The sequence below is a fragment of the Neomonachus schauinslandi genome, chromosome 5 (assembly GCF_002201575.2).
Source record: "Neomonachus schauinslandi chromosome 5, ASM220157v2, whole genome shotgun sequence".
NCBI classification, from domain to species: domain Eukaryota; kingdom Metazoa; phylum Chordata; class Mammalia; order Carnivora; family Phocidae; genus Neomonachus; species Neomonachus schauinslandi.
Genome location: NC_058407.1, coordinates 26,396,131 through 26,423,027, shown reverse-complemented (window position 1 = coordinate 26,423,027; position 26,897 = coordinate 26,396,131). Strand labels below are relative to the sequence as shown.

The following is a 26,897-nucleotide window of genomic DNA, read 5'->3' as shown; positions in this document are numbered from 1 at the left end:
GGGGGGTGGGGTGGGGGAAAGGGGAGGAGGGGACGGAGGGGAAGGGAGGGGAGGGGGGAGGGGGAGGGGAGGGGGAGGGCAAGGGGGAGGGGAGGGGGAAGGGGGAGGGCAAGGGGAAGGAAAGGAAGTGTTAAGGCTCAGAGAAATGAGATAACTTACCCACACTCTCACAGCTAAGTACCAGAAGGGGATGATCCAGATGGTCTGATGCCTGTGCTCAGAGCTCTCAGCTCTCCCGTCCTTCTTTCTTGAATTTTCTGTCAACACTGACTGAGGGGGATGCTGTTGCACCTGGGGGCTAAATACTGTTTCAAAGATGATGCTTTAGTGTGTCAAACGTATTGTGAATTATCCAAAAACGATGACTATGTCTTAAGGTCTACCCTATACCCCAGCCCCTAACACTGAGTAGGTCACAGGGAAGATTCTGGCTAAATGGGTTTGTAAGGGGAGAGATGGCGCTTCCATGGGGGATCTTCCCCAATGGCGGACAAAGCCCAGTGTGTGCTCTCTGAGCCTGGGGTGGGGTGAAGAGGTAGGGCCCACTCTGGGAGTTCCTGACCCCACTTACACTTTAGGAAATTGCTGTTGGAGCACTAAGCGTTAGCAGCATACAAAATCAATTTGTGTCTGGATTGACTCTCAGAATCCCCTGTGGCCTCTATCAAACACCATTTTACTTTTTCCACCCATCTAGCTGTGGTGGCAGTGGCAGATTTACATTATTTTACATCCAGTTAAGATTTTTTTTTCTCCTTTTGGTTATGTTTTTAAGTAGAACATTTATTGCCTATAAAGAGGTGTTTTTGTTAAAGACAATGGTGCCCTATAGGTAGTCACAGAGTGCGATTTCACAAATACCTATCAAACTATTAAACAAGCTGGGATCGCTGGAGCTCCGATTAAAAGGTGCTTTCCAGTTGTCTTTATCTTTGGAAGCCCTGTGAAATAGCGTAACCACCCCCATCCCCCCTGTGCGGCACCAGCTCGCAGATGTATGTGGGAAGACACGGGCAGGTCTACACAGACTGTGAGGGCAGGACCCGCGTTTACGCCTCCAGAACCCCCGTTTGTGCCGGGAGTCTCGCTCAGGACTTTGCTTGCAGCCTGACCTAAAACAGGGCTCCTAGAGGCCCAGGGTTCCTGGGCTGTGGGTGGGAGCAGGAGTGGGGGGGAGAACCCCGTCACTGAGTGGTTTGCAGTGCCCACTGGCCTCCCCGGTGCAGGTTATTTGGCCCCTCTGTGCCTCCATTTCCTCACTCAAAAATGGGGATAATACTACTTAATAAAGTAGGGGGTGCCTGGTGGCTCAGTTAGTTAAGCGTCTGACTCTTGATCTCAGTTCAGGTCTTGATCTCAGGGTCGCGAGTTCAAGCCCCGCGATGGGCTTGGAGCCTACTTAAAAAAAAAAAAAAAAGGATAATAAGAGCACAGCCCCTGAGCCAGGATGTTGGGAAGGTTAAAATAGGTGTGCCTGGAAGTGAAGTTGGCAGGGTGTCAATAAATGTGCTGAACCAGGAAGGTGGAGGGAGAGGACTCTGGTTCCTTCTAGACGGTCCGCCCAGCGCTTGCCCTCCTGCCAACACTCCCGGCCTTCTGTCCCATCCTGTGTGTCCGGGTTTGTGCACGGAGGGGCGCTCGGCCTCCCTTCCTGGCTGTGACTGGCCCCGATCCGCAGTGTGCCCAGACTTCAGGCGAGGGAGGGACCCTCTCGGGAAGAAGGGAACTGCGGGGCTGAGATCCCCGCTTAACCCCAGAGTTCAGACTCCACAGCCTCAGAGTGTTAATCGTTTAATTGGGACTGGACCAAAGTTTACTGCATGTAATTGTAAGCAGGAGTGCGGGAGCAAGGTGTAAAGGCCATGACAAGAAGACATGCCTCTGAGACCCTCCCAGAGTTTGCAATCCCCTCTCCCACGTCCCTAGTCCTTCTGTCATCCTATCTCCTGAGGGCTCGCCAGCCGGACCCTGTGCTCTGCACCCTGAGGTTAATTCAGTTCATCAGCACCGGAGCCCAGGGGCAGTTGCCATTGTGACTCCCACTGTGCGGCAGAGGAAACTGAGGGGTTGGCCCCCAGAACGGCTGCTCACCCCGCTGGGTACAGGGCGTGGAGTCTGAGCCCTGGCTGCTCAGCTTCGGCGGGCTCTCGCAGTCTCCTAAGGAAGGCACACAACACTAGCCACAGTAAGGATTCTGAAAAGTTACAGGAAACCATCACTTACCACTTTGATCATCACCATCCTCATCATCAGCATCGAGCCCTTCCCAGCAGTCCAGCCCCGTGCCAAGCCTGTGATGTGCATCATCTCATTTAATCTCTGTAACAACACTAGAAGGCACCTACTGTTACTATACCCATTTGAAAGTTGAATGAATCCTAAGGATCCCCAATCTCCCCTTAATTGTGTTTCCATTTTTTAAAAACATTTCCAGTAATCATTTTACATCCCCTCATGGTAGCCAGGTTCACTGTGCATTTCACACCAGACCCTTGATTCTGCGATCACCACGGTGCCTTCAAATCCAAACTGTGTGCTATGCTAATTACAGAATACTCTTAGCCTTTCCCTGAATCGGTTCCCCCGAGGAGCTGTAGTAGGTAAACTTTGTTGTGTTAGGGTGTGTGTGTGCCCGTGTGCGCGCGCACGTTCTCAGAGTAAACCTGAAATTACTTTTCAGTTTGTTTTGAAATACTCCCTTGTTCTGTCTTTTCACACATTCACGAAAGCCTTCCTTCCTTCCCCCATCCATCCGATTCTGAGGGTTTGCTGCACTGGGAGAGTGTTAACTGATGAAACATTAAATAACAGCGCTGAAATGTAAAGTAATTCATGCAAGAATAATAGTACAGGGTGGGGACCTCGGGGTTTTAATGTGGGCTTGGGAAGCTGTCTGAGGATGTCGAAGTGGAGGGGGGAGATAAATGTTCTCGTCATTAATACTGCACATTAAAAAGTGACCTCCTTCAGCAGGATCAATACAGGGACCCCCTGACCTTTCTTGTCACCTGGAACTTCACTTCTGGGACTCTGTGGTCCTGTTAATAAAACAGATAATCACCAGCCTGCCCTCCTCTGCTGTGGAAGCTTTTCCAATTTTTTTTTTTTTTTTTGAGGATGAAATTAGAAGTCACCACTTCTAGAATATTTATGTGTATATATGTTTTACTCTCATATATTTATTCAGTGCTTGCTCTGGAATGAGAGTTTTCACTTTTCTGTTTTCCTTTCCATTATCCCTGAAAAGAATGGATTATCGAGAAAAGATTAAAGTAGTATAATGCGACACAGTGTTTGCTAGTGTGCTGTCAGAGGTATTAGTAGGACTCGCCAAGGTTTGTGTCTTTTATGAATGCCTTTCAGATCGCAATTATCTAATAGACTTGGAAACCTGTTTGTATTCTTTCAGGCATTAAACGTCATCTTTGAAAAGATCCCGGAAAATGAGAGTGCAGATGTCTGTCGGAACATTTCAGTCAATGTTCTTGATTGTGACACCATAGGCCAAGCGAAAGAAAAGATTTTCCAGGCTTTCCTAAGCAAAAATGGCTCTCCTTATGGACTTCAGCTGAATGAAATTGGTCTCGGTAAGGCAATGAAGGAGCTATTTCATCCCAGTCCCCGGTGAACGTCTCTCCCACCATCTCTCCCTTTCTCCCTGCCCACGGCATGTAAGTCTCTGCTTGTTGAAGCTCCCAGGGGGCACGTCTGGGGGCCCAGAGCCTGCATGGCTCTCCCACGAGCAGCATGATTCTTCCTAGGAAGCATTATCCTTCAAAGACACTGGTTTTTTTAAAAAAAATATTATGTTTGTAAATCAGATTCATGAGATTGCTCACCCTGAGACTGAATGGATTCACCTTGCATCATGAAGTACAAAAAGGCGTAAACCCCGCGCCCTCTCTATGTGTTGCATTTCGCGTTGGCATTTGATTTGTTTGTTGTGATACGGAGTGTGTCATTAGCGGGTGGCTCAGACTCTGGGTGTTAACTCCAGCACACTAGAAAGGTCATCTTCCTCGCTGCTAATCGCATCCTGCATTAAGTATGGTCTCCATCCTTCCTCCCACCCCGAAGCAGCATCTGCTATGAATTCGTTCTCGGGCATTGTTGGTATCTGCAAAGGAGAGCATATGCCTGAGCGAGCTAACAGAGTTCCACTCCACTCAAATGTTCATCACTGTTTTAAAGTTGAGCTCCCTGCAGCCCTCCCCAGAGACTGTCGTGGGATTTTATAGCAGATAATGGGACAGGAAAGAAGAGTAAAATCACAGCAGTGACAGACAAGCGTAACAAGGCTCATCTCCCCTCAATGTAGACTTGCAGCCCCGACTAAGCAGGCAATTAAAATCATCCCACCTGGCCCTCCAAGGCCAAAGCTCCCGCTAAACGGCCATTTAGAGAAGCCTGGGGGCAGGGCCTGGCAGCTGTGGGAAGCCAGACAGATGTGCCGCAAACTATGTGACTCGGCTTCAAAGAAAGGGCCGCCAAGGCCCCTCTCCTCGGCCTCTCTTCTGTTTTCTTCTGTTGGGTGGACTGTCGGACGCTTGAAGGCCGAGGTAGCTGACTTGGTTAGAGGCGGGGTCACAGAGGCAGCCCCAGACGGGAGGCCGTTGTCACCTGACCCAGAACCATCCCCTTCCTTGCCGTGAGGCTGCCTCCCGCCAGTGTGTGGCTCTGGCTGCCAGGAGCTGGGCACAGGGGGCCCACAGCCGGGGGGGGCCTCCGTCCTGCCATGCGGAGTAAGCAGTAGCATCCTCTTGCCATTCCTGAGCTTGAGCCCATCAGTTCCTCGTGATAGGGGAAGGCAGGCAGCAGAACAAGTCTCCTAGAGGCTTCACGTTGTAGTCTGATGGGAAATGGGAGCAGAGCATCCCAGCCTGTCAGGCTTCTGCTGCCGTGATCATCTTGCAAACGACCTCCAAGGCTGGCCTCGGAAAACCAAGGCAAACCCTCGAAGCCAGCCTTAGGTTGTATTGAAATCCTATCCCAGAGCCGCTGTGGGAGACCTCCTCTAGCAGAGGCTCACGAACTTGGAGGCCCGGAGGGGCAGCGACTGTCAAAAATAAGGGGTGCTGGCCCACCTAGGACACCAGGAAATGCTGGGGCCCAACTTCACTGGGGCAGGACACCTCATCTAACGGGGTAGTGCCCCGTAGCGTCAGTCAATGGTTGCATGCAGGCCGCTGGGGTCAGTGATAGCGGATGATCCCATTTTTTAAAAGGGAACTCAGTCTGAATTTTTCTGATCTTTGACTGTTGGTGCTGAATTGACATTAGTAATAAGCAAAACACTGTGAAGGTTCACACACACACACACAAAATACACATTGGTGGGCCACATTCTGGCCCTAGGGCACAAGTTGGCAACCTCCATAAAAGAGCTTGAGGCGTGTGGTTTGGAATATTAGCCCACCAGCGCACTCCCACACAGGGACCTACAGGAGCCCGTTCACAGTGCACCTGCTTGGGAACATACAAATTTGTTGTTGGAATTTTCTGCAGAGCTTCGCCCCTCTAAGGATGCATCATTTTGTTCTCATTGGCTTTACTTCCAGGCTTAGCCTCAGAGTATAAGCTTCAGGGAAACATAGTCTTAAAAGTCAAAGCCCTAAACACAAAACAAAAACAAAACAGAACTCAGGCTACCTGTCTGGCTGAGATGTCTCCAAATCTTCAAACAAATATTAACCACTTTATTTAAGCTGTATCCCTACATAATAATTGCTACTGTTATTACAGAGTAGCATTTAAACTTTCTCACTATAATGTCAGAGAACAAAATACACTCTCTCTCTCTTTTTTTTTTTCCCTTCCCAGAGCTGCAAGTGGGGACACGACAAAAAGAACTGCTGGATATTGACAGTTCATCTGTGATTCTCGAAGATGGAATAACTAAGCTAAATACCATTGGCCATTACGAGGTAAGAGCGGGGCTGAGCCCTCGACGTCTTCTTCCCCGAGCCCCATCCTGACTCAATTAGATCATCTCCAGGTAAACCAGGACAATTCTTTTAAAAAAATTACACAACCCCCACCGTTTTCTGGCATAGTTTGCAGATTGCTTTCTCAGTTGCTCATTTGGAAGAGCCCAGGAATCCCTGTCTGTCGTGGTGTGCGGTTCCCCTGGGTCCTCCTCTGCGAGGCCTTTGTTTTCATGCGACTGATCGCTCTCCATCCTGCAGTTTGGGTGGGAAATGTCACCTCACGGCTCTCCACGGTGTTCACAGAACCATGTAGCCTTTGTGTAGGGTCCTTTTTTTTTTTTTTTTTCCTGAAGAAGTTCTACATTTCCTGTTTGTTTACAGTATTCAGTCATACCTCCTGTGGCCCCTGACCCACATGCTGGCTGAGTGCCGAGGTGGGTACGGGGCGCCCGTGTCCGAGATCTGTGTGCCGGAGAAGCCTGCACAGAACAGGAGAAAGGAGGCAGGGAAGGTTCCTGAACATGCTGGGATCGTGGGAGTCATTCAGCAACATTGTCCAAATCTTTGTTGAATATCTGCTCTGTGCCGAGTGCTGGGGTTGCATGCAAGAGCAAGAGAGACCTAGCTCCTGACTTCAGGGAGCCTACCGCCTCAGGAAGGGGGGGGGAGGGCAGGGGAGACGAGGACGGAGGCAGCACCTACGGCATAGCAGTGCTGTGGCTCAGAGCAGCTGAGAAGCTTCCTGGAGGACGCTGTGACTAAGCGGAGACCTGAAGAGCGAGGAGAACTTAACCGGGCCGGGATGGGGCGCCGGCCCACCCCACATGTTCCTGCACAGAAAGACTTGTCAGCTGGCTAAAACTCGAGAGGCGCGGGCGTGGCAGTGAGGGCCAGCAATCCAACAACAGCCAACGTGATGGAGGCCTCACTCTGCCAGACGCTGTCCTCGGCACTGCGCCCTCTTTGGGCTTATTCCATCCTTTATACAGCAGACCTCTGAGGTAGGCGCCGTTATTAACCCTCTTTATAGATGGGTACACTGAGGCGCGGGGAGGTGTACTAGCAGCTAGCCAGCGGCAGAGCCAAGATCTGGGCCCAGACAGTTGGGCCCCAGGATCTGTGGCCTAACCAGCATCCCCCACGGCCTGTGAGGGAGGACGGCAGAGAAGCGGGGAGGGAGGCGAGAAGGGGAGGCACACATTGGGCAGCCCTGTCAGCTTCGTCGGGAGTTTGACTTTGGTCCCCACAATAGGCCCAAGAAGCCACTGGAGGATCTTGAGGGGTTTGTGTCTCAGAAATGCCTGTGGTGGGTATGGACCATGGATGGAAGGGTGCAAGCCTGGTAATAGGGGGGGCCCTTGGAAGCCATCACTAGAAGAATTTCAGGTGAGGCCCGATGTTGGCCAGAAATGACGTCGTGGCTCTTGAGACGGAGACGAGCAGAGGGACTCAGGGACGGGCAGGAGTTGGGCGCCGCAGGCCACGCCGATGGGAGAGTTTCTGGGTGAAGGAGGGTCAAGATGGCGCTCGGGGATGGGGCGCAGATGCACAGACGTGGGTGCCCTTCCGGGTAGCGGAGCCGCAGGAGCAGCTGCCCAGGCCACCTGGAAAGTCGGCGCCGCCTGTCTTTCACGCCTGTGGAGTCCCAGGAAAATGTGTTTGCACAAGAAGGCCTTCGGACCCTGCAGGCTCTCCCCTCAAAGCAGAGACTATCCTTGAGGAACAGAGGACAGGGGACACCTCTTCCTTGGGCTCTTTGGCTGAGCGGTTCCCCGAGCCAGTTTGGGCATAGCTGCTTCGGGTGACACCTGGCTGGGTGCGTCCCTGGAGCCCTTGCTGGAGAGCAGCCAGCAGAGAAAGCTACGGAGTAAGGACTCGCCTCCGTGCTCCCCCTCCTGCAGCGCAGACTTTGCAGCCCTGGAGTCATCTCGCCAAGAGCTGTTGGAGTTTGTAAAACTCCTCGGGGGACCTTCCTGTTTGTGCGCCACACTCTGAGAGGAGCCGCACTGCCGCAGAGGGAATTTAATGGAGGGGAGGAGGGGTTAGGGTCGGGGATGCTGCCCTGCGCGCGTGTAGGTCCTTAGAGGGGATGCTTAGCGTGCCTTCAGTTTGAAGTTCAGGGTTGCCACCTGGCAGCCATCTCCTTCCCTCCCTGCGTCTGGGGAGCGAGTTTGTCTCAGCAAGTCTGGAAGGAACACCACCACAGACGCCCTCCTTGGGTGCTCTTGACTGACGCGCTTGCCTTGCTCGGCTGTGCGGAGACGGCGGGGCCACCCTGGTCAGGCTTCTTGGAGTCCCCCAGCAACCGCGGGGCGCAAGGTGGGCCACAAAGGAAGGGGGTGTGTCCACGCACTGCCCTTCACAGGAAAAGGCAGGACAGGCCCCTCCAGCAGGGAAAGGGAAGAACCACCGTAGCTGTCCGCAAGGCCAGGCGAAGGCTGTCAGGACAGAGAGAACATCAGTCCTCACTGGAGACATCGGCCGTGCTAGACACCTATCTGCTTAAGGATGATAATGAAATTAATCCGGCCTGGAGTCACTTCCCATCCAAATGATTTATTGGCTTCATACCCTAGCACTGCCACATGGTGGTAATAAATGACAAGACTAGGACACAAGGGCTTAAAGGATTCTCCTTATGTTTAAAAAGCTAAGCCGTGAGGCAAATAAACTCGGAGAGCTTGAAGGAAACTGGGGAGGTCACCGGCCGTGTGCTCTCTATGCCTGGACCATCTCAAATGCCCTGTTTTTCAAAGACTGCTCAGAAAAAAGTATCCACCAGCACCCTCAGCCACCTAAATCTATACTCAGTTTAGTAGATCCCCCGCAGATTTAAAATCTGGAGTAATTTGACAGGGGTAGGCTGAAGCTTACTTTTGCCCTTTCATTAAAAAATTTTCTCCTGGAGCTTGCGTTTCTCTCCAAAGAGACAAGATGCTAATTACCACTCTTATTCATTTACTAAAGCACGCTAGTTTGAGTCACTGTAAGTGCTTGAAAGCAAAAAACTATATTTCATTTAAAAATAGGGTCTAACTCAGAATTTTAAGTGATTTAGACTCATCTCCCTCCAATTAGCCCAAATTAGTTAGGTTTTAAAGTTAATCTTTAGTGACGGCCAGTTCCTCCTACTATCTAAACAAAGTCCTGTTGCTGGAGTGGGAGGCTCTTTCTTCTTGCCTGTTCTGTCCTTAGGGCAAATAGAGTGTAGCTGGTCTCCTCTGAATGATTTACTGTCCAAATATTTGAAGAACAGGTTTCTAGAGGGGATCTGAAGGCACAGCAAAAATATAGAATCTCATGGGCCAGATGCAACCTCCATAGCCCCCAGTTGCTGGCCATGCTCTGTCCTCTATGGGATGGCATCCTTGCCAAACCTGGGCATGGGCAAGACTGCTTTCTGCCTTGACCACAGCGCCGTTCGCGTGCATAAGCGCAGTTCACATTCACAACAATCTTATGAAGGTGCTCTTCTTGCCTTCCTTTTCCATCAGATCAGTGCAGAGGAGGGTAAATTTCTGCTACAGTCTCCTGTCCCATGCAAACAAGGGGTAAAATCAGCGTCTCTACAAACACATTAGGCCAGAGGCATCTTTCTCCCCTATAATTACATCCTCCCCAAACGCTTCCTTAACTGACCATCGCTGTGTGTCATTTACTATGAAGGAAACTGCAGTGTGTTCTGGAGCTGATGAGATCAGTTGTGTGTGTGTGTGTTGGGCGGGGCGGGGGGGGGGTGTCTCTGCGTCCAGGCTCTCTTCTCCTCCCCTGCAACCCCGTGTGACCCTTCGCTGGATGGTGTTACCGCCCTCACACCTTGCTAGAGAGTGGCATCGGGTGGGCGGAACAGGTGTTGTGTCCGGCAGGAAATGTCCTCTGCAGATTGCACCTCTCATTCTGAGCTGCGAGAGTCTGAGGGGCAGAAAAGACGGCTAACCACTGTGGTGTTGAAGAATATTCTCGTAACAGGCCTGGGCTAATGCCAAAGCTGTCATTCAGATGACATTTAAAGCTCATAAGAATGTTCCAAAGTGTCTGCTAGGTGAAGTCAGGGGTCCTTCCAATCAGGTGTGTCATCCGTGACACTAAAGTGAAGGGATTTGACTATCTCTAAAGGTCTCTCACAGCGTGGGTGATTTATTTAACATGCAGGGAGTGCTTCTTGTCCACTGGGCACTGTTCCAGGGGCTCTTACAAACAGCCACTGCTTTAGTCCTTGCTACAGCCTGGCAAGGTAGAGCCTGTCATTATTCCCATTCTAGGGCGCAGGGAGGCTGAGAAACTTGACCAAGTTCACATGGCTCTTCTCACTGAGGCTCCAAGGCTAGAAGTAGATGCAAAAGGAATCGTGCTAGAGACAGTGGCCCCTCTCGTTGCTTGGAGCCCGGCCTGGAGCCCATGGCCCCGGCCTCAAAGGCAGCCTTGGCTAGGGAACTGGACCATGTCGTGAGAAACCCTGGTGATTACATTCCCTGATGTCAAATTCGAAAAGGTAATGTCTCTTAAAATCTTCTGATGAACCTCATGTCTGTGAGTTTATCAAAATGCTTCCTTCCTTCTAATTCTGCTTTAACATCGACATCCAATATTCCTTGAACACGACGGTGGTTGCCCTTGTCAGATAGGAGGCCTCTTTCAGCATCCAAGAGCCCAAGAAAAAGCAGGGGAGCGCTTAGGTTCCCAATTTCAGGCATACTCCTGGAGGCCAGACTCGCTCCCAGGGGACAAGGTTAGGGTTCTCTCTAATGGTCCTCAGAGGGAGTCTGCAACTGGCCCAGGCTTAATTCCAAGTACCCAAAGAAGCAGCAGGAGCCCTACTGGCATTTTAACTAGTTTCAAGAATCCTTTGGGGTTCTGTCTTGGGTGTCAAAAACCGCACGTGTGATTTGTGTGTTGAGAATGTTCTGATGGGTCCCTTCCAAACGCTCTGATGAGCCCTGAGCCTCCTTTGCTAATGGACTGAGCAAGGGTATCCCTCTGGCCCGGCGAAATAAGATTCTTTTTCATTTGCCTCCAGCTTTGGCGTGTCAGTGAGAAGAGCTAAGGGGATAGGTGGGGAGAGCAGAATTGCTGAGTGGTCGCAGGGACAACGCTAGTTGAATAAAGTTCTGGGTTTTTTTTTTTTTTTTAAGATTTTATTTTTTTGTCAGAGAGAGCACAAGCAGGGAGAGCGGCAGGCAGAGGGAGAAGCAGGCTCCCCGCGGAGCAGGGAGCCCGATGCAGGGCTCGATCCCAGGACCCTGGGATCATGACCTGAGCCGAAGGCAAGACGCTCAATGACTGAGCCACCCAGGCGCCCGAATCTTTTTTTTTTTTTTAAAGATTTTATTTATTTATTTGACAGAGAGAGACACAGCAAGAGAGGGAACACAAGCAGGGGGAGTGGGAGAGGGAGAAGCAGGCTTCCCGCGGAGCAGGGAGCCCAATGGCGGGGCTCGATCCCAGAACCCTGGGATCATGACCTGAGCCGAAGGCAGACGCGTAACCGACTGAGCCACCCAGGCGCCCTAAATTTCTGTTTTCATATAATACGTTTTAGGAATGAGAGATACTGGTAAGGGTTTCCACATGGTGATTTGTATTGGTTACTCTGTTTTCCTTTTTTTTGAGAAAAAAAGTATCACAATATTTCATAATTTTCTGTAGAATTCTTAGGCTAAAATTCCAGCTTTTCTCTTAGGCTAAACAATATGAAATTGCCAATATTAGACCATTTTAATATACAAAAATGGCAGTTTTGTAAGGTTAAATAGAAGTTCAATCTTATATATGTAGAAAATCTATTTTTATGGAATTTTCTCCAACCTGTGCCACAGAGAAATCCCACCTTCACTTGCACATTGGAGGATATGTACCTTCTGTTTATTTCAGGAGTGACTTTACATTGTTGACATGAGTCCTTTCCGCCCTGTGTGGTCACAGTTCCTAATGCTGATAATGGAGGAGTCTACAGTTTTCTCCACCCTGTTCCAACATGGGCCAGTCATCATTGAAGGGGTATAGCCTTCTTGTCTCCTTGAATCGTGGAGCACTGTGAGACTGGAAGGAATTTAATTTGAAATTGCCCTGTGTTACCAGTTCTGCTCTGGCTGGAGAAACATTCCTGCTGCAGATCCATCTAGTGACATTAATCTTTCTTTGATTTAATTTGGTTTTCATTCCTAAAGTAGGGGTCCAGAGGATGCTCCCTGCCTCACAGGAGTACAGGAGGATTAATGAGTCCCTCTTAGGAAAGCATTTGGAGCTCCTCAGATGGAACAAACAGCATCATACTTTTAACACTTTAGGTTCTGTGGCACTTTTCAAAAAGGCATTTCTGTCCTTAACTGGGCAGGAGCTGACTTACGCAAAATAGAAAATGGAAACCTTCCCCCCCCACCCTGTTCCCCAACATCTGTAAATAAACTAGTTTCTGTCTTACAACGGCGTTAGTGTCACGTGGCGGGGCGGGGGTGTTCCAGCCGGAGAGCAGCTGTGAAAGTTAGAAATACACTTCACACACAGGCTCAGACACACACACAACTCACCCACTAATAAAATGCTTTTGCACTTGCTCTTGGGAGATAATTTCAGAGTAGAATTTCCTTGGTACAAGCTGCGTCTGCGCTGTCCCAGTGCCTGAGCTCAGTGCCAGCAGGGAGTCGTTGCCAGCTCTTGGAAAGACATTTGAACTTTTGGCAGCACTCCTTATCGGGAAGGCCCATCCGTGGTGGTTGTGATTATAGAGTAAGGGTGCGCACGTTTAGCAAAACAAAGCATCTGACAGTAGTGGAGTATTGGCTCAACACTCAACAGGATCCATTTGGGATTCATTCTTTGACAATTACCCAGAATGAATCACCAGCTTCCTTTTATAAAAAGATACTTATTGGCTTAGAAACCGAGCATATCCAGCTCTTCATGGGGAGGAACTTTGTAACGCTGTTCAAACATTCTCATAAACTTGGTGTCTTGAGTGTTGCTAAGGGAGTGCCTGTGCTGAGTGTTTACTTGCATCAAATATGGAGGAGAATGGAAAAATCAACCAGAAAACAACGAATGGCTCAAGGGGAAAGGAAGGGATGTTTGGCAATCACAGCAGAACAGAATTCAGTGAGAGTTCAGAATCCACGCTGGAGACACTTGTTGGAGGCCTGATGGCCCAGCCAGCCCCCGCCCAGTACTCCCGCTCCCTCCGAGATGTCGTGAACCCCAGCGGTTGGGGGCCTCTGGCCTCAAGGTAGCAGGTGGCTAGACACAGCTGGCTGGACCGCTTCGCTCGGGGTGTCTCTGCAGGGTTGGCTCTGCTCTGTGTTCCTTCCTCTGTGGGTGCCACCTGAAGGAGATTCGGCTTTAATCCTTCGGTGCTTGCTAGGCAGGTTTGTACATTCTGATAACGAAGTGTGCAGCAGGCCAGAGGAGAAACTCTAGGTTTCTACTTTTTTCCCAGCTGGGGAAGGCTGGGTCCAAAGTAGTAGTAGAACTTGAGAATGGAGGGGAAAAGCACTGAGCTGACAGTGTTCTAAAGCGAAGGCGTCTCCAATCCCAGAATGGAGGCAAGGATTTGTGTATCCCTGACCTGCCTCTTCCTCAAGGCCCCTTTGTCTCAAATTTTTGTGGACTTAGCCCCTCAGAACAGTGAGGGCTGCCCTCTGCATCTTAGCATCTAGTCCCCTTGGCCTGAAGGGTGCTTCTTCTCCTGGGTGGGTGTAGGGGAGGGCTGCACTGGAGGGCCATTTGGCACTGGGCTCCACAGTCTTTCCAAAAGGCCTCAGGTGAGAACTCTTGACTTTATTGTCTGACAAAAGAGGGTATGCATGGGCATTGCAATAGTGTGTCAGTGTGGTAAAAGCATTTATTTGTCAAATGTGTGAATTTAAAATCTGTGGCAATTTTTTTTAGCAGCTCTATTGAGAGATAATTTATATACCATAAAGGTCACCTTTTAAAATGTACAATTCAGTGGTTTTCGGTGCATTTACAGAGTTGTGCAATCATCACCACAATCTAACTTTAGAACATTTTCATCACCCCAAAGAGAAACTTGAATTCGTTAGCAGTCACTCCTCATTCTTCCGACCCCTGCTTTAGGCAACTAGTAATCTTTCTGTATGTATAAATCTGTCTATTCTGGACATTTTATATAAATAGGATCGTACAATATGTGGTCTTTTGTGACTGGCTTCTTTCACTTAGCATATTGTTTTTGAGGTTCCCGTTGTAGCATGTATCAATACTTCCTTTTTATTGTATGGCAGTTTTTTTTGTAGTATATTCATACAATGCAATGATACAAAGTAATTTTAAAAGAAAGAACTACTGGTAGCTGCAACAATATGGATAAACATCACAGACCTTATGTTGACCCTAAGAAGCCAGACATAAGAATATATTTATACAGTTGACCCTTGAACAATGCGGGTTTGAACTGTGCAGGTCCACTTACATGCAGATTTTTTTCAATAAATACAGTATAGTACTATAAATGTATCTTATGATTTTAATATTTTTTCTCTAGCTTTATTGCAAGAATACAGTATATAATACACAAACATACAAAATATGTGTTAATTGACTGTTCTTGGTAAGGCTTCCTCTTGGGCTATTAGCAGTTAAGTTTTAGGGGAATCAAAAGTTCTATGTAGAGTTTCAAATGTGTGTGTGTGGGGGAGTACCACCTACCCCCCATGTTGTTCAAGGGTCAGCTGTATTATATGATTCCATTTATAAATGAAGTTCAAGAACAGATGGAAGTCAGACCAGTGATTACCTCTGGCTGAGGATGCAGTGGTTAGTGACTGGGAGGAGATAACGGGGTACTTCTTGGGACCTTGAAATATTTTATATCTTGATGTGGGTAGTGCTTATATAGGTATTTATTTAAATGAACATTGACTAAGCTGCACACTTAATATTAGTGAACATTAAGTGCCTTCCTGTAAGTTATACTTAAATTTTAAAGTTTTTATTTAAAAGTATATGCAATTCTTATTATTTCAAAAGCTCCTTTTTAAAAATATGATATAGCTGCAGAAAAGAGAAGAAATCATAAGTGTACCGCTGGATGAATGATCACAAAGTGAGCACGTCCTGTTAACTACCACTCAGGTCAGGAAGTAGAACGTTATGGGTACTTTAGAAGTCCCCTCCTGGTCCCTAACCCCTCTCTCTCCTGCAAATATCTAACATTGTAGTTTGACTGTTTTTGTGTTCATTTAGGTTTTTTTTAGCTTTATGTGAATGGAATCACACAGTATACATTCCTTTGTGTGCCTTCTTTTGCTCGGTATTATCATTATGAGGTTTACCCATGTAGGGTATAGAAATAATTTGCTCACTTCCATTGTTCTATATTCTGTGGTATGGACATACTCCCAGTTATTTATTCATTGATGATATTTGGTTGTTTCCAATATGGGGCAATTACAAATAGTTAACTATCAGGATATGTACTTCTTTCTGTTGGGCATATTATCTAGATGTGAAATTGCTCTGTCATAGGATTAGACACCTGCTCTAGATAACAGTTTTTGAACACCTGTTTCAGCATTTCTTAATATAGTAGGAACCTCAAAAAGTTAGTGGCCCAAGCCTCTCTTGACCTCTGAGAGGCTGGGGTACATCCTAGCCCAGCCTCATCTTCCCCTCCTCCAGGGCTGGCCCACCTCCCATTGGCCCCAAGACCCTGGCCTCCCTCTCCCAGCCTCACTACACCTCACTGCCTTGTCCATCTCCTCCACAGGACTGTGAGCTCCTTGAGGGTGGAGATAGTGTCTTGGTCATCATTACAGCCCCAGCCTCCAGCACAGTGCCCAGAACACAGAATTTCTTGATAAATATTTAATAAGTGAGAGAATGTAAGATCCATCCAGCGATCTAATTCCTGGATGAAGTTGAGAAATACATTAAATTTTGAAAACTCATATATTTTTTATCTTTGCTTTCAGATATCAAATGGATCCACTATAAAGGTCTTTAAGAAGATAGCAAATTTTCCTTCAGGTAACCAATATAATGTTAACCTTTTGATCTCACCCACCTTCCTAAGTATCGCTTTTTGCCTCTCTCAGGTGTATTGTCACAAAGGTGACACTGAGTTGTTGCTATGTAATTCTCTGAAATCGGAGAAAAGCCATTTGATCTGTTTCTGTTCCTAAAAATGTGAGCCTTGCAAGGAGGCGGACAGGAGACAGTAAAGAGCAGTTGGCCGGGACTGCCCAGTACTAAGGAAGTTGCTGCCTCTTGACAGCCCTAAACTCAGGACAGAATCTCAGCCTTCCTCGTTCTGTGACAACTCCTCAGTAGGATGGGGGCTAATAGAGGAGACCCCTCTGGCAAACTAAGAGGGAAGCTTGTAGATAGTCACACAGCCCTGCAAGTGCTGAACAAACAAGATAATCTACTTAGAAATCCAAATCTCCTTTGATAGCATCTGCAAAATTCCCAGAAAGTGATCGAGACAAACCAAATGGGAAGCTTTTATGGGAAAGTCTATAAGCTAGTCTCTAAACTCTCTACCACCTCCCTGATAGCCTCAGGACAAGAAAACATTGTGATGGTGCCTTGAGAAAAACCCTAGATCCTGGTTCAGGTTGGTCTCCAGAGAAATCATACCCCAGCCAGGACAATCAGTCCTCAGCCCTTAGAAGGGTTCTGGGCCTCACCGACAGGACTTCTCACACACACAACCGGAGGGGAGGCTTCCTGATTCCTGGATTCAATACTAAGGGCAGCCTGGTAGGTCCCAAGACCTAGTCAGTGCAAACAGGGAATGCAGGGACTCCAGTTAAATGGAAAGGATAATTTGGTAGGTTGTAGGACACCCTTTTGGGGACCCCCCAGTCCATCATTACATCTGGCTATAGTGAGAGAAGGCATCTTGCAGAGGGTGATGGTCATTCTGGCATAGGGGAATTGGTGTCCTTGTGTTATAAAAAGTGGAAGAGCTTTGTATTTTAAGCTTCAAAGATCAGGCCTTTGGCAGAGCTTGCTCTTTGGGGATCTTGCATTTGGATTTCTTCATGGGACCTCAGGGCAGTCAATGCCTCTGCTTCTTCCCTGTCCAGTTCAGCTGAGAACCATCATTTTGATCACTCCCCTGCTAACCCTTCAAACCTCCTGCCCCTGTCCCCTTTCACTACTGTCTCAGTCACAACCCCAGCCCTAGATGAACCCAACTACTGGCCTTTTCTGAACTATACCCAGGCAGCCACTGGAGGAAAGTACGATTGGAGTTATTATAAATTCATGGTGCCCACATGACGGGGGACCCTCAATGCAGCCTACACCCACTATTTCTCTAGGTAACTCACTCTGTGTTCTCCAGAATTCTACCTTCTCTCCTCAGAGCTCTCTGACCCACACAGCTCTATCAGCAGCTGATTTGATCCTGCACCTCACAGAGAAAACAGGAGTCACAACTCCCTCAGCGTCCAGCACCAAACCTCCCACCCCAGCTGTGTCTGCCCATTTCTTCCTCTGTGGCTCCCCTGGCATTCCAGGGTTTTCCTTCCTCATGTCCAAGGCCAGTCTCTCATTCTTTCCAACCTTCCACACATTCTTACACCACAGATCATCTTCTCTCCCCTGAACTTTCTATAGCTCCCTGCCTACTGCAGTTCTTTCCTTAGTGTTTCAAGGTGTTCTAGTCTCCCTCATCTTCAATACAAAAAACCTAGTGCCTTAATCCCTCTTTTCTTCCCATTTACTGCCACATTGCTTTCAGGGCTGTCCGCACGCTGTGCCACTCTCGCACTTGCTCTGGGAGCTCCAACTCATTGCCCTTCTTTTGGATCCCAGGAGGGCGTCAGTTCTTCCCGCCTTAGGGTCTCCTCCATTTGCCTGGCTTAACTCCAGTCATTAAGTTCAGCTCCAACATCCCTTCCTCTGAGAAACCTCCCAGAGTAGGTTGGACCCTCGTTAGTTACTTTCTTAGCATATGCTTCTTCATAAGCCTTATCACAATTCCAGGTAAGTAAGTGTATAGTTAGTCATAGAAAGTTTCTCGTCGTCGGCTAGGATGTAAACGCCATTGAAGGGAACTAGGTCTGTCTTATCACTACCTTTTGCCTGGGAGCCCCTGGCACTCAGTAGGTGCCCCGGGTGCATTTGTTAATGAATAAGGCTTGAACCTCTCCTACCCCACCCCCAGCAAGGGGCCACTCAGCCTGTTGGGAACCTGCTTCCTACTCCAGGCCCTGGCGCATTCTGTCTTCACGTTGTTAAGATCTTAACATGCAGCAGGGTGAAAAAAAAATGTAGCTATGAAGAGCTCAAGTGGAAGAGCTCGAGTAACCTCTTCTGTTCATTGCACAAATGGGGCATTTTATGAGAAGGCCAATTAGCCCGTGGTTGTTTTTTTAATAGACTGTTTTCTCTCCCTTTCTCTGGCGTTCAGATGTGGAATACTCAGAAGACCACTGCCATTTGGTGAGTTCAGGCTTTCTTGTGCTTGCCTGAATTGGATGCCTTCTGTAGCACGAACGGTCTCCGTGGGTAACGCTTCTACTGTCTTCCCATTAGATTTTACCAGATTCCGAAGCATTCCAAGATGTGCAAGGAAAAAGGCATCGAGGAAAACACAAGTTCAAAGTAAAAGAAATGTATCTGACAAAGCTGCTGTCGACCAAGGTACACTTACTGTTCTGGGAGTGCTTTTATGGCTACCTTGGGGGTGTATGATGTGTTTGACTTAATTTCCACTGAAGTGTGAAAATGTTACAAATCCCTTGTGCCTTCTAGCAAAGCAAAATGAAAGTTTAAATTGTAAACACTTCCTACCCTCTTTTTATAAATGACGAAGATAACAGCACTTTACAAATTTTGACTGTTGTGTCTTCAATCAGGGATTTAATATTGTTCCCAATCCCTTTACCTACCATTTCACTATTGTTATTTTTTAGGTTGATGGCATAATTATTCTTTTTGTTTACTTGTTATTATAGATGAGCAATAAAACTCCCTCTGAACTGCAAATAAATGAAGGGTGGGGTCAGTGACTATAAACCTAGTAAATCTTTTTTTTTTTTTCCATTTTAAAGTTAAGGATGCTGTTCATCTATAAAAATGTCAGATGTAAAAGCCAGTGGAATACCAAATCAGAAGCAAATTTTACTTTATCTGGCTTGTAGTGGGATTAACAGAAGTCTGTGGTGATACTTTTTTTTCTTTTTTCCTGAAATGACTAGCAATATAAATGCTATTATCTACACCTGGCCCTGGTCTCCTGATGGGCATGCATCTTCAGATTATAGCAGAGGGTATGCTTAGAGCTCAGTAGATTTGTTTAGTGGACAGGGGCCAGCCAGAGCTCTTAATTTTCTCCTCTGTCCCAGAGAGCTCTGCCTATTTGGCTTTTGTAAAAGACTCAAATATTTTGGAAAGTACATAATAAAAACCTATAATGGAAATACATGCAACGAAAACATTCAGGGAACTGAGCAACGTTGAGTTTTTCCAGGCTGAACATAACCAATAAAAGCTAAACATCTGTGGCATCTTGGTTTCTGTATACAGCCCTACAATTGACATTTCAACTGCTAGAGATTTTTCTAAGATATCCTCTCTGTTGACTAAACAATCTTGTTATCAGCAAGAAGCTGACGAATCAAATGTAAACCTGGGCATAGATTTTCAGAGCCCTTGTCCCATACTGTGAGTGTTGGCCTCATTTGATAATTTGACATATTTTCTCTTACATACATCATTTTCTCTGAACTGGGATTTCATTTTCCATTGTATTCAAAACTTTTTTTTTTTAATATCCCAAGTCTGATGTTCTCTTTCAGGTGGCAATTCATTCTGTGCTTGAGAAACTTTTTAGAAGCATTTGGAGTTTACCCAACAGCAGAGCCCCATTTGCTATAAAATACTTTTTTGACTTTTTGGATGCCCAAGCTGAAAACAAAAAAATCACAGATCCTGATGTCGTACATATTTGGAAAACAAACAGGTAGGAACAAACAGTAGGTGATTACTATTTTCAGAATCTGGGACAGAATCTTAACTGAAAGGAGGGCATGGATAGTCACAGGATTCATTATCCCTAGATCAGAATCTTTTGGCGTGGTAAGCTATCAGGTCAGAGCAGATTCTTCCTCTGTTACTATTTTTAAATAAGAAACAAACCCTTCCTATGCTGAGATCCTATTCTTTAGGATAAAATAAACAAACTTTATTATCTTTAATGCGTGAAAAATACCTTATGTGGAATGTTAAATTTAGCTTGACCAGCAAAAGAAATCAGTATTTTGTGGTTTTATTATACAGTTTTCCATTACAGAGTACTTAATCATTTTGCAGTTACCAAGCTGTCTATACTCTGATTCTGAATGGACATTTCTGTTTTTATGTGATCAAGTGCAGTGTTTAGATACCATGAGAATTTGCCAAAGGACTGTGTTTTGTTTTCTAACATTTTATCTAAAGCTGAGGCAAGGCATCTGGGTCTCTTCTCAGTAAAGAAACATGGCTCATTACCTCTATTTGAAATACTTTGTGCGTGAGCTGTGAATAAGATTCGGTGTTAAGGTGTAATAGAAGTTTCCAATGCAATCTCAAGCCCTCCTGAGCACTGAGGGTGGGCAGACCAATTTAAATAAATATTAAAAGCTGAAGTTCCAGAGCTCTAGGTCTCATCTTCTCCCATTTAATCCAGGTCTGTCCCAACTATCTACACTGGCTCACTGCCATCCTGTGCTCTAGGCTCTGATTCCCTGGTCCTGCTACTCCCACTCCAAGCTTGGGTGCTGCAAGCACCCATTTCACTGGGAAGATTGTGGCATCTGAACAGGGGCAGTAGTCAGGAGAGTAGAGCTATGGAGAGGCCCAACGGCTTTATGATGCAGGTGGTTTGCTAGGCCAGAGCTGAGAAAGAGATAATAATGGAAGGGCTCTGAATGATTCCCAAGTTCATGTTCAAATATTTGAGTACCTACTCTGTGCCAAGCACTGTTAGGTAGTGGAAATATAGCAATGAACTGAATAGACAAAAATCCATGTTCACACAGAGCTTGCATTCTAATGGGTGGAAGAGATCATAAATAGGTGATCTATAGGATATTAGGTCAGTACAGCAGACAAGGTGGGAAAGGAGGATAGAGAGTAATAGGGCAGAGTGGTCAGAGGAGGCCTCACGGAGAGGATATTCAAGTCAGGTCTTGAAAGAGGTGAGGGCATAAACCATGAGACTATCTGGTTGAAGATAATGCCTGGAAGATGGACAACAAAATCAAAAGTCCTCTGAGGCACACACTTGCCTGGTATGCATGAAGAACAGTGAAGAGGCCAATGGTGGAGTTAGAAGGAATAAGGGGAAAAGTAGCAGATGGAGGCCTGGGCCCAGACCATGCAGTGGCTTTATCCCCAGGCGGAGGGAGAACACAGAGGGTTTTGAGTAGAGGACAGACATGATCTGACTCCAGGTTAAGAAGATTGCTGGTAGCTGTGGGAGAATTAACTGTGGGGACCTAGGGAGCTAATAACCCAGGTGAGAGGCGACGGTGCCTTACGCCAGGGTGTAGCACTTAGAGGGGGTGAGAAGAGGTGAAGGTCTGGAGACATGATGAAATGTTTTCATGGGTAGCCATCATCTAACACAATCGAAAACTATGTGGAGAAAATTCTCGTCAGTGGTCACTTTCGCGTTTCTCCTCTTCTAGTCCTCCCATCCGGCAGCGCTCGTCTGTTTAACCCTTTCTTGTTCTGAGTGATGCTGCCATCTGTCACTTGGTATATTTGGCAAAGCAGACTTGCATACTTCAATAACAAGGGCAAAAACGCCCATTTACAAACTGTGATAAAGAGAGCATCTGCCTCCTACGGAGGGCTGTATCTGAAAAGAGATTTCTCTTCAACAGCCTTCCTCTTCGCTTCTGGGTAAACATCCTGAAGAACCCTCAGTTTGTCTTTGACATTAAGAAGACACCACACATAGACGGCTGTTTATCTGTGATTGCCCAGGCATTCATGGACGCATTTTCTCTCACAGAGCAGCAACTCGGGAAGGTAAGGCCTAGCTTTAGTATTTCTTCTACGTACTCCTGTGAGTCTGAAGCATTCTTTCTTGTAAACATCCAAACAAAAAACCATAGCAGCTAAAAAGAAATAGTCAGTGGTAGTAACTGAAAATTTGCTTTTCTTTAAAAGCTCTCATTTATTTTTCATCTAGTTAAAAAAATTATTCTCCCCATCCTACTGCGGAACTCTGCCTGTGATACCTTTACCACAAAAAGTATAAATTTTGTTTCCTAGAAAAATATTCTGCAGGCAGTACTAAACTATGAAACTACTGAAATTTGCTTAGCAAATTAATCCCATCTGAATATAGTTGACCCTTAAATAATGGGGGATGATGGGCACCAATCCTTCATGTAGTTGAAATTACCCTGTAACTTTTGGCTTTCCCAACACTTAACTATTAATAGCCTACTGCTGACTGGAAGCTTTGCTGTTAGTATAAATAGTCCATTAATACATACTTTATATATGTTACATGTATTATACACTGTATTCTTAAAGCTAGAGAAAACATCAAGGAAATCATAAGAGAAAATGTATTTACAGTACTATGTCGAAAAAACTCCACAAAGAGTAAAACAGACCCACATAGTTCAAAACCATGTTGTTCAAGGGTCAACTGTACACCTAAGAGTCTATCTGAATATAACAAGTTGCTCATGGGGAAGAAAATCTTGCCTGAGATTTCTATCACCACCAGTTTGTCAATTCATAATCAAAACATCGATATTGTTTTTCTTTTGGCTTTCTTTTTGCTGAGCAAAAGCCCCAGGAAATCAAAGAAAGATAAAAATACAGAGCAAACTTTGAAAGGGATGTTTTGGTCTTATTCAAGCACTCCAAAATGTATTAAACTGAGCAATATCTGTACCTAATGGATTTCAAAAAATCTTTTAATACTGAGTAGTGTCCCTTTGGTGTAAGGATTGAGAGAGTGCATGGAATGAAATGTGGTTGATGTTTCACAGATGCCTCAGCATCCTAGTCTAAATCTATAATATCACCACTATTTCTGCAAAACAAACCTGTCTTTACTTTTGTCTTCCTAGCATCAACCTTGTCTCTCAAGGTAAAATCCTTTGGGTTATCTTTGACTCCTTCTTCTTCCTCCCATACCCTAATTGGTTAGTACTCATTGCCATCTCCAAAATCTTTTTTTTTCTCATTCTATCCTATCCCTTCATCCCCTCTCCCCTACCTTTTCCTTTTCACTGTGTCTCATGTTGTCATTCTAAAACAAAAATCTGATCTTTTCAGTCTCCTGCTTAAATATTGTAAATACTTCCCATTACCTACCAGGTAAAAATCTTCACAGTGCCACGTGGCCCTTCCTGATTGGGTGTCAAGTCTCTTTTCTGGCAAACTCCATATACCTTCTATGCTACAGCTTTTACTTTTCCCAAATTTACCATGAACTTGTTTTCATATCCCTTTCCTGTCTCATAACCCCTCTGTCTTGTAAAACCATTCATTCATTCATTCATTCACTCCACAAACACAACTTCCTAATGTGTACCAGAAACTGTAGGAGGCTATGATACCTACTCCGTGAACTTTTTCCCTATACATTGCCCACACCGGTTCTTCATTTGACCCATGCAATGAAACACTAAAACGCTTCCTTATTCACAGTAAAAAAAATTACTGTTAACTCATTACTGTGTGTTCTTGGTATATTTCACTTAATCATCACAAGAACCACATAAGGTAGTTATTATTACCTTCATTTTATAGATGAAGAAATTGATTTTCTGAGAAGTTACAAGTCTTGGTTAAGATCCCTCAAAGTTGTTAGGATCCCTGATTTGTCCAATTCCACGGTGCTTTTCTTTACACCCTGCTACTAATTATTGGTATCATAGTAACCACTATGTAAGTTTGTCTTCTGAACTAGATTATAAGCTTCTCAAAGGCAGGTACTGGTCTTTACCTTTTTACATTCAATGTCTGCCACAGTGCCAAGCTAAATAAATTTTATTGAATGCATGATCACATGATTTGTGAATTCTACTTAAACTTCACAAAGAATCTCAGTAATATCTCCATGTAGGCATCCTTCAGAATGATGCAGCCACTGATATGGCTATTCGTGTCCTCAATACATTGAAAAATGTACTGGGACATTAGCCCTATCATTAACTCACCCATTTTCCCTGGGTAGGAATTCCCAAAATTTTGTGAAAAATGGTTTTTAAAAATAAAATCTTAATTTTTAGTATTATCACTATTATAATTACATAAAAACATTCAAGCTGACAGGGAACTTTCGTGAAATCAGACATTAGAGCCCCCAATACTAATGACCATGTACTTCCTTGAGAACAGTAGAAGATCTTTATAATCTAATAAAAGGGACAAGCAGAAAAATCCACCACTGCCAATTACTTACCACTTTCAGGGTTATATAAAGGGCTCAATGAGACCTACAATCAAGTCTTTCATAAATGCCCAAATTCACCGGTGGGTGAGGATGAGAGCAAATGTTTTAATTCAGGCTTTTTACAACCATTAGTAATGAACTATGATTGAAGTAAGTTCCATTGTTACAGTAACTCAAAATCATGCAAAAATAATAATTTTAGTTCTTTTATGAGAGGAAGGCAGAATATATTAGCATTTAATCCGCCTGAAAAGAACAGTGACTCACCAGAACTATCTATATAGCAGTCATTCCGTCAACAACATTTATGAAGGCCCACTGCATGAAAAAGCTTTGTTACTAGGAGGTAATAATGTTGGAGGTTCAGCTACACTGGTACTGTTATAAATTCCCCATGGCTGTTCTATTTTTCAGGAAGCACCAACTAATAAACTTCTCTATGCCAAGGATATCCCAACCTACAAAGAGGAAGTAAAATCGTATTACAAAGCAATCAGGGATTTGCCTCCATTGTCATCTTCAGAAATGGAAGAATTCTTAACTCAGGAATCTAAGGTATTATTAGAAAGTAGAAATAAGAGGGGTGCCTGGGTGGCTCAGTTGGTTCAGCTTTTGACTTTTTTTTTTTAAAGATTTTATTTATTTATTTGACAGAGAGATAGCACAGATAGAGTGGCAGGCAGAGGGAGAGGGAGAAGCAGGCTTCCTGCTGTGCAGTGAGCCCGATGCGGGGCTCGATCCCAGGGCCCTGGGATCATGACCTGAGCTGAAAGCAGACGCTTAACCGACTGAGCCACCCAGGCGCCCCCAGCTTTTGACTCTTGATTTTGGCTCGGGTCATGATCTCAGGGTCCTGGGATCAGACTCCGTGCTGGATGTGGAGCCTGCTTAAGATTCTCTCCCTCTCTTAAAAAAAAAAAAAAGTAGAAATAAGATATTTCGTTACTTCTTTTTTAAAAAGTCATTTCGGAATCTCTCAACAAGACTCTCTTTCTTTAAGAAACATGAAAATGAATTTAATGAAGAAGTGGCCTTGACAGAAATCTACAAATACATCGTAAAATATTTTGATGAGGTAAGATTTTAAATAACATTTTAAAAAATTGATATGAGTCAGTCACCAGGATTTGGTTGTCAAGCGTTCTATAGGTCTCAGGACAGCTCTGGCATCCCTAATGGCCAGAAAGGGAAGCCAGGAAGCCTGTCTGAGATGGGGGATCCTGGCACCAAGCCAGACCCTGCCTGTGGCTGCCCCTCTTCTAGTTTTATCATGCTGCCCACCTTTGGACCAGCCTGAATTTACATTGGAGTTAATGGGGTCTGTAGCCACGCTGACTCAGGATAACTTTGATGAGTAAGTAGTGGTCCTATTAAATAGGGCCAGCTTATGCTTGATTGTAATCTGCTAAAATGAAAGCTAAGCTTGTTAAATTGCCTAGATTCTGTATTCGATAGGTATATGAAAGTATAACATTATTTCTAACTTAAGCAACTATTTCAATAAACCATTCTCCTTTATGATTAATTCTCCTTAATCTGGATTTTTTTCTTTGGGAATTCACACAGACTCAGTCATCAGATGCGCTGTTTCCAAATATATGTTAATTCCCCTTCCCTGATTCCCCCCCCACTCAGTCATGCTGGGACAGGCTATCCATGTCAATGGTGAGAATAGCTCACCAATTCCATTTGCTACTTGAAGATCAAGTGAAGCGCTAAGGTAGGGTAGAGGCAATGAGTTCCTTAAACATGATAAGCATCCCTCTTTCCAGGGGCCAGGGGTTAGAAGGGAAACACTGGGGAGGGCAGGGGAGGGGAGAGGAGGCACTATACTGCCCAGGAGGGGAGGGGAGGGCAATATTCAACTGACCAGGATGCCCCTGCTTGCTGCATTTAAGAAGAAATACTTGCCTGCATGTTGGCTGCTCAGAATGCTTGCTGTGCTTGGAATGGCTGTGACATAATGCATAAAACAGGGCCTTGGAAGTCTGGCCCCATATTTGTAAGCAAATAGTTGGTATTTCTTGCTAGCTTCTATTTTAAGCCAAAGTGTTGTTGATCCTGTGATAATGACTTAGCAAAACAACTTGCAAAGTGAGTATGTAAATGATTGAAGAAAACGCTGGCATCTGTTTCATACAGATTTTACCACTCACAGCATCAGGAATGCAAAAAACCCCCCAGAATTGTAATGCTAAAACCACAATATCTAAAATAACTGTTCTAATTGTCAACAGATTCTAAATAAACTAGAAAGAGAACGAGGGCTGGAAGAAGCTCAGAAACAACTCTTGCATGTAAAAGTCTTATTTGATGAAAAGAAGAAATGCAAGTGGATGTAAGCACTCTGGGGACTGGCTTAATCTGGCAAAATTCTTCAGACAACTTGGGAGCAAAATGGCTGCTTGAGCTACTCTGTGTCGTTAATTTTTAAAGTTTGCACATAGGTTCCACTTTGAGCACTGTCTTTTAGAGACCAAGGCACATGCACAGCTTTTAGAAAGCATATCAACCACTGTGCCTGTGCATATACTGTGGGAACCTTTCTGTAAATAGAGTCGAAGTGGTTGTTGCAAACAGCCTCCTTGTTTACA

At 45.6% G+C, this 26,897-nt stretch overlaps 1 protein-coding gene across 1 annotated transcript in view; it reads left to right on the top strand.

Annotated features, from left to right (window-relative positions):
• PLXNC1 (plexin C1) overlaps positions 1-26,763 on the top strand; it is a 141,707-nt gene extending 114,944 nt beyond the window's left edge. Inside the window, exons 22-31 of the mRNA XM_021687526.1 lie at positions 3,410-3,587; positions 5,821-5,924; positions 15,854-15,908; positions 18,304-18,335; positions 18,429-18,536; positions 19,694-19,857; positions 21,764-21,911; positions 24,718-24,858; positions 25,304-25,378; positions 26,541-26,763. Coding sequence (XP_021543201.1) covers positions 3,410-3,587; positions 5,821-5,924; positions 15,854-15,908; positions 18,304-18,335; positions 18,429-18,536; positions 19,694-19,857; positions 21,764-21,911; positions 24,718-24,858; positions 25,304-25,378; positions 26,541-26,645 — 1,110 coding nt within the window. The 3' untranslated portion in view covers positions 26,646-26,763. The remainder of the gene's footprint in view (positions 1-3,409; positions 3,588-5,820; positions 5,925-15,853; positions 15,909-18,303; positions 18,336-18,428; positions 18,537-19,693; positions 19,858-21,763; positions 21,912-24,717; positions 24,859-25,303; positions 25,379-26,540) is intronic.
• The last annotated feature ends 134 nt before the right edge of the window (positions 26,764-26,897 follow it).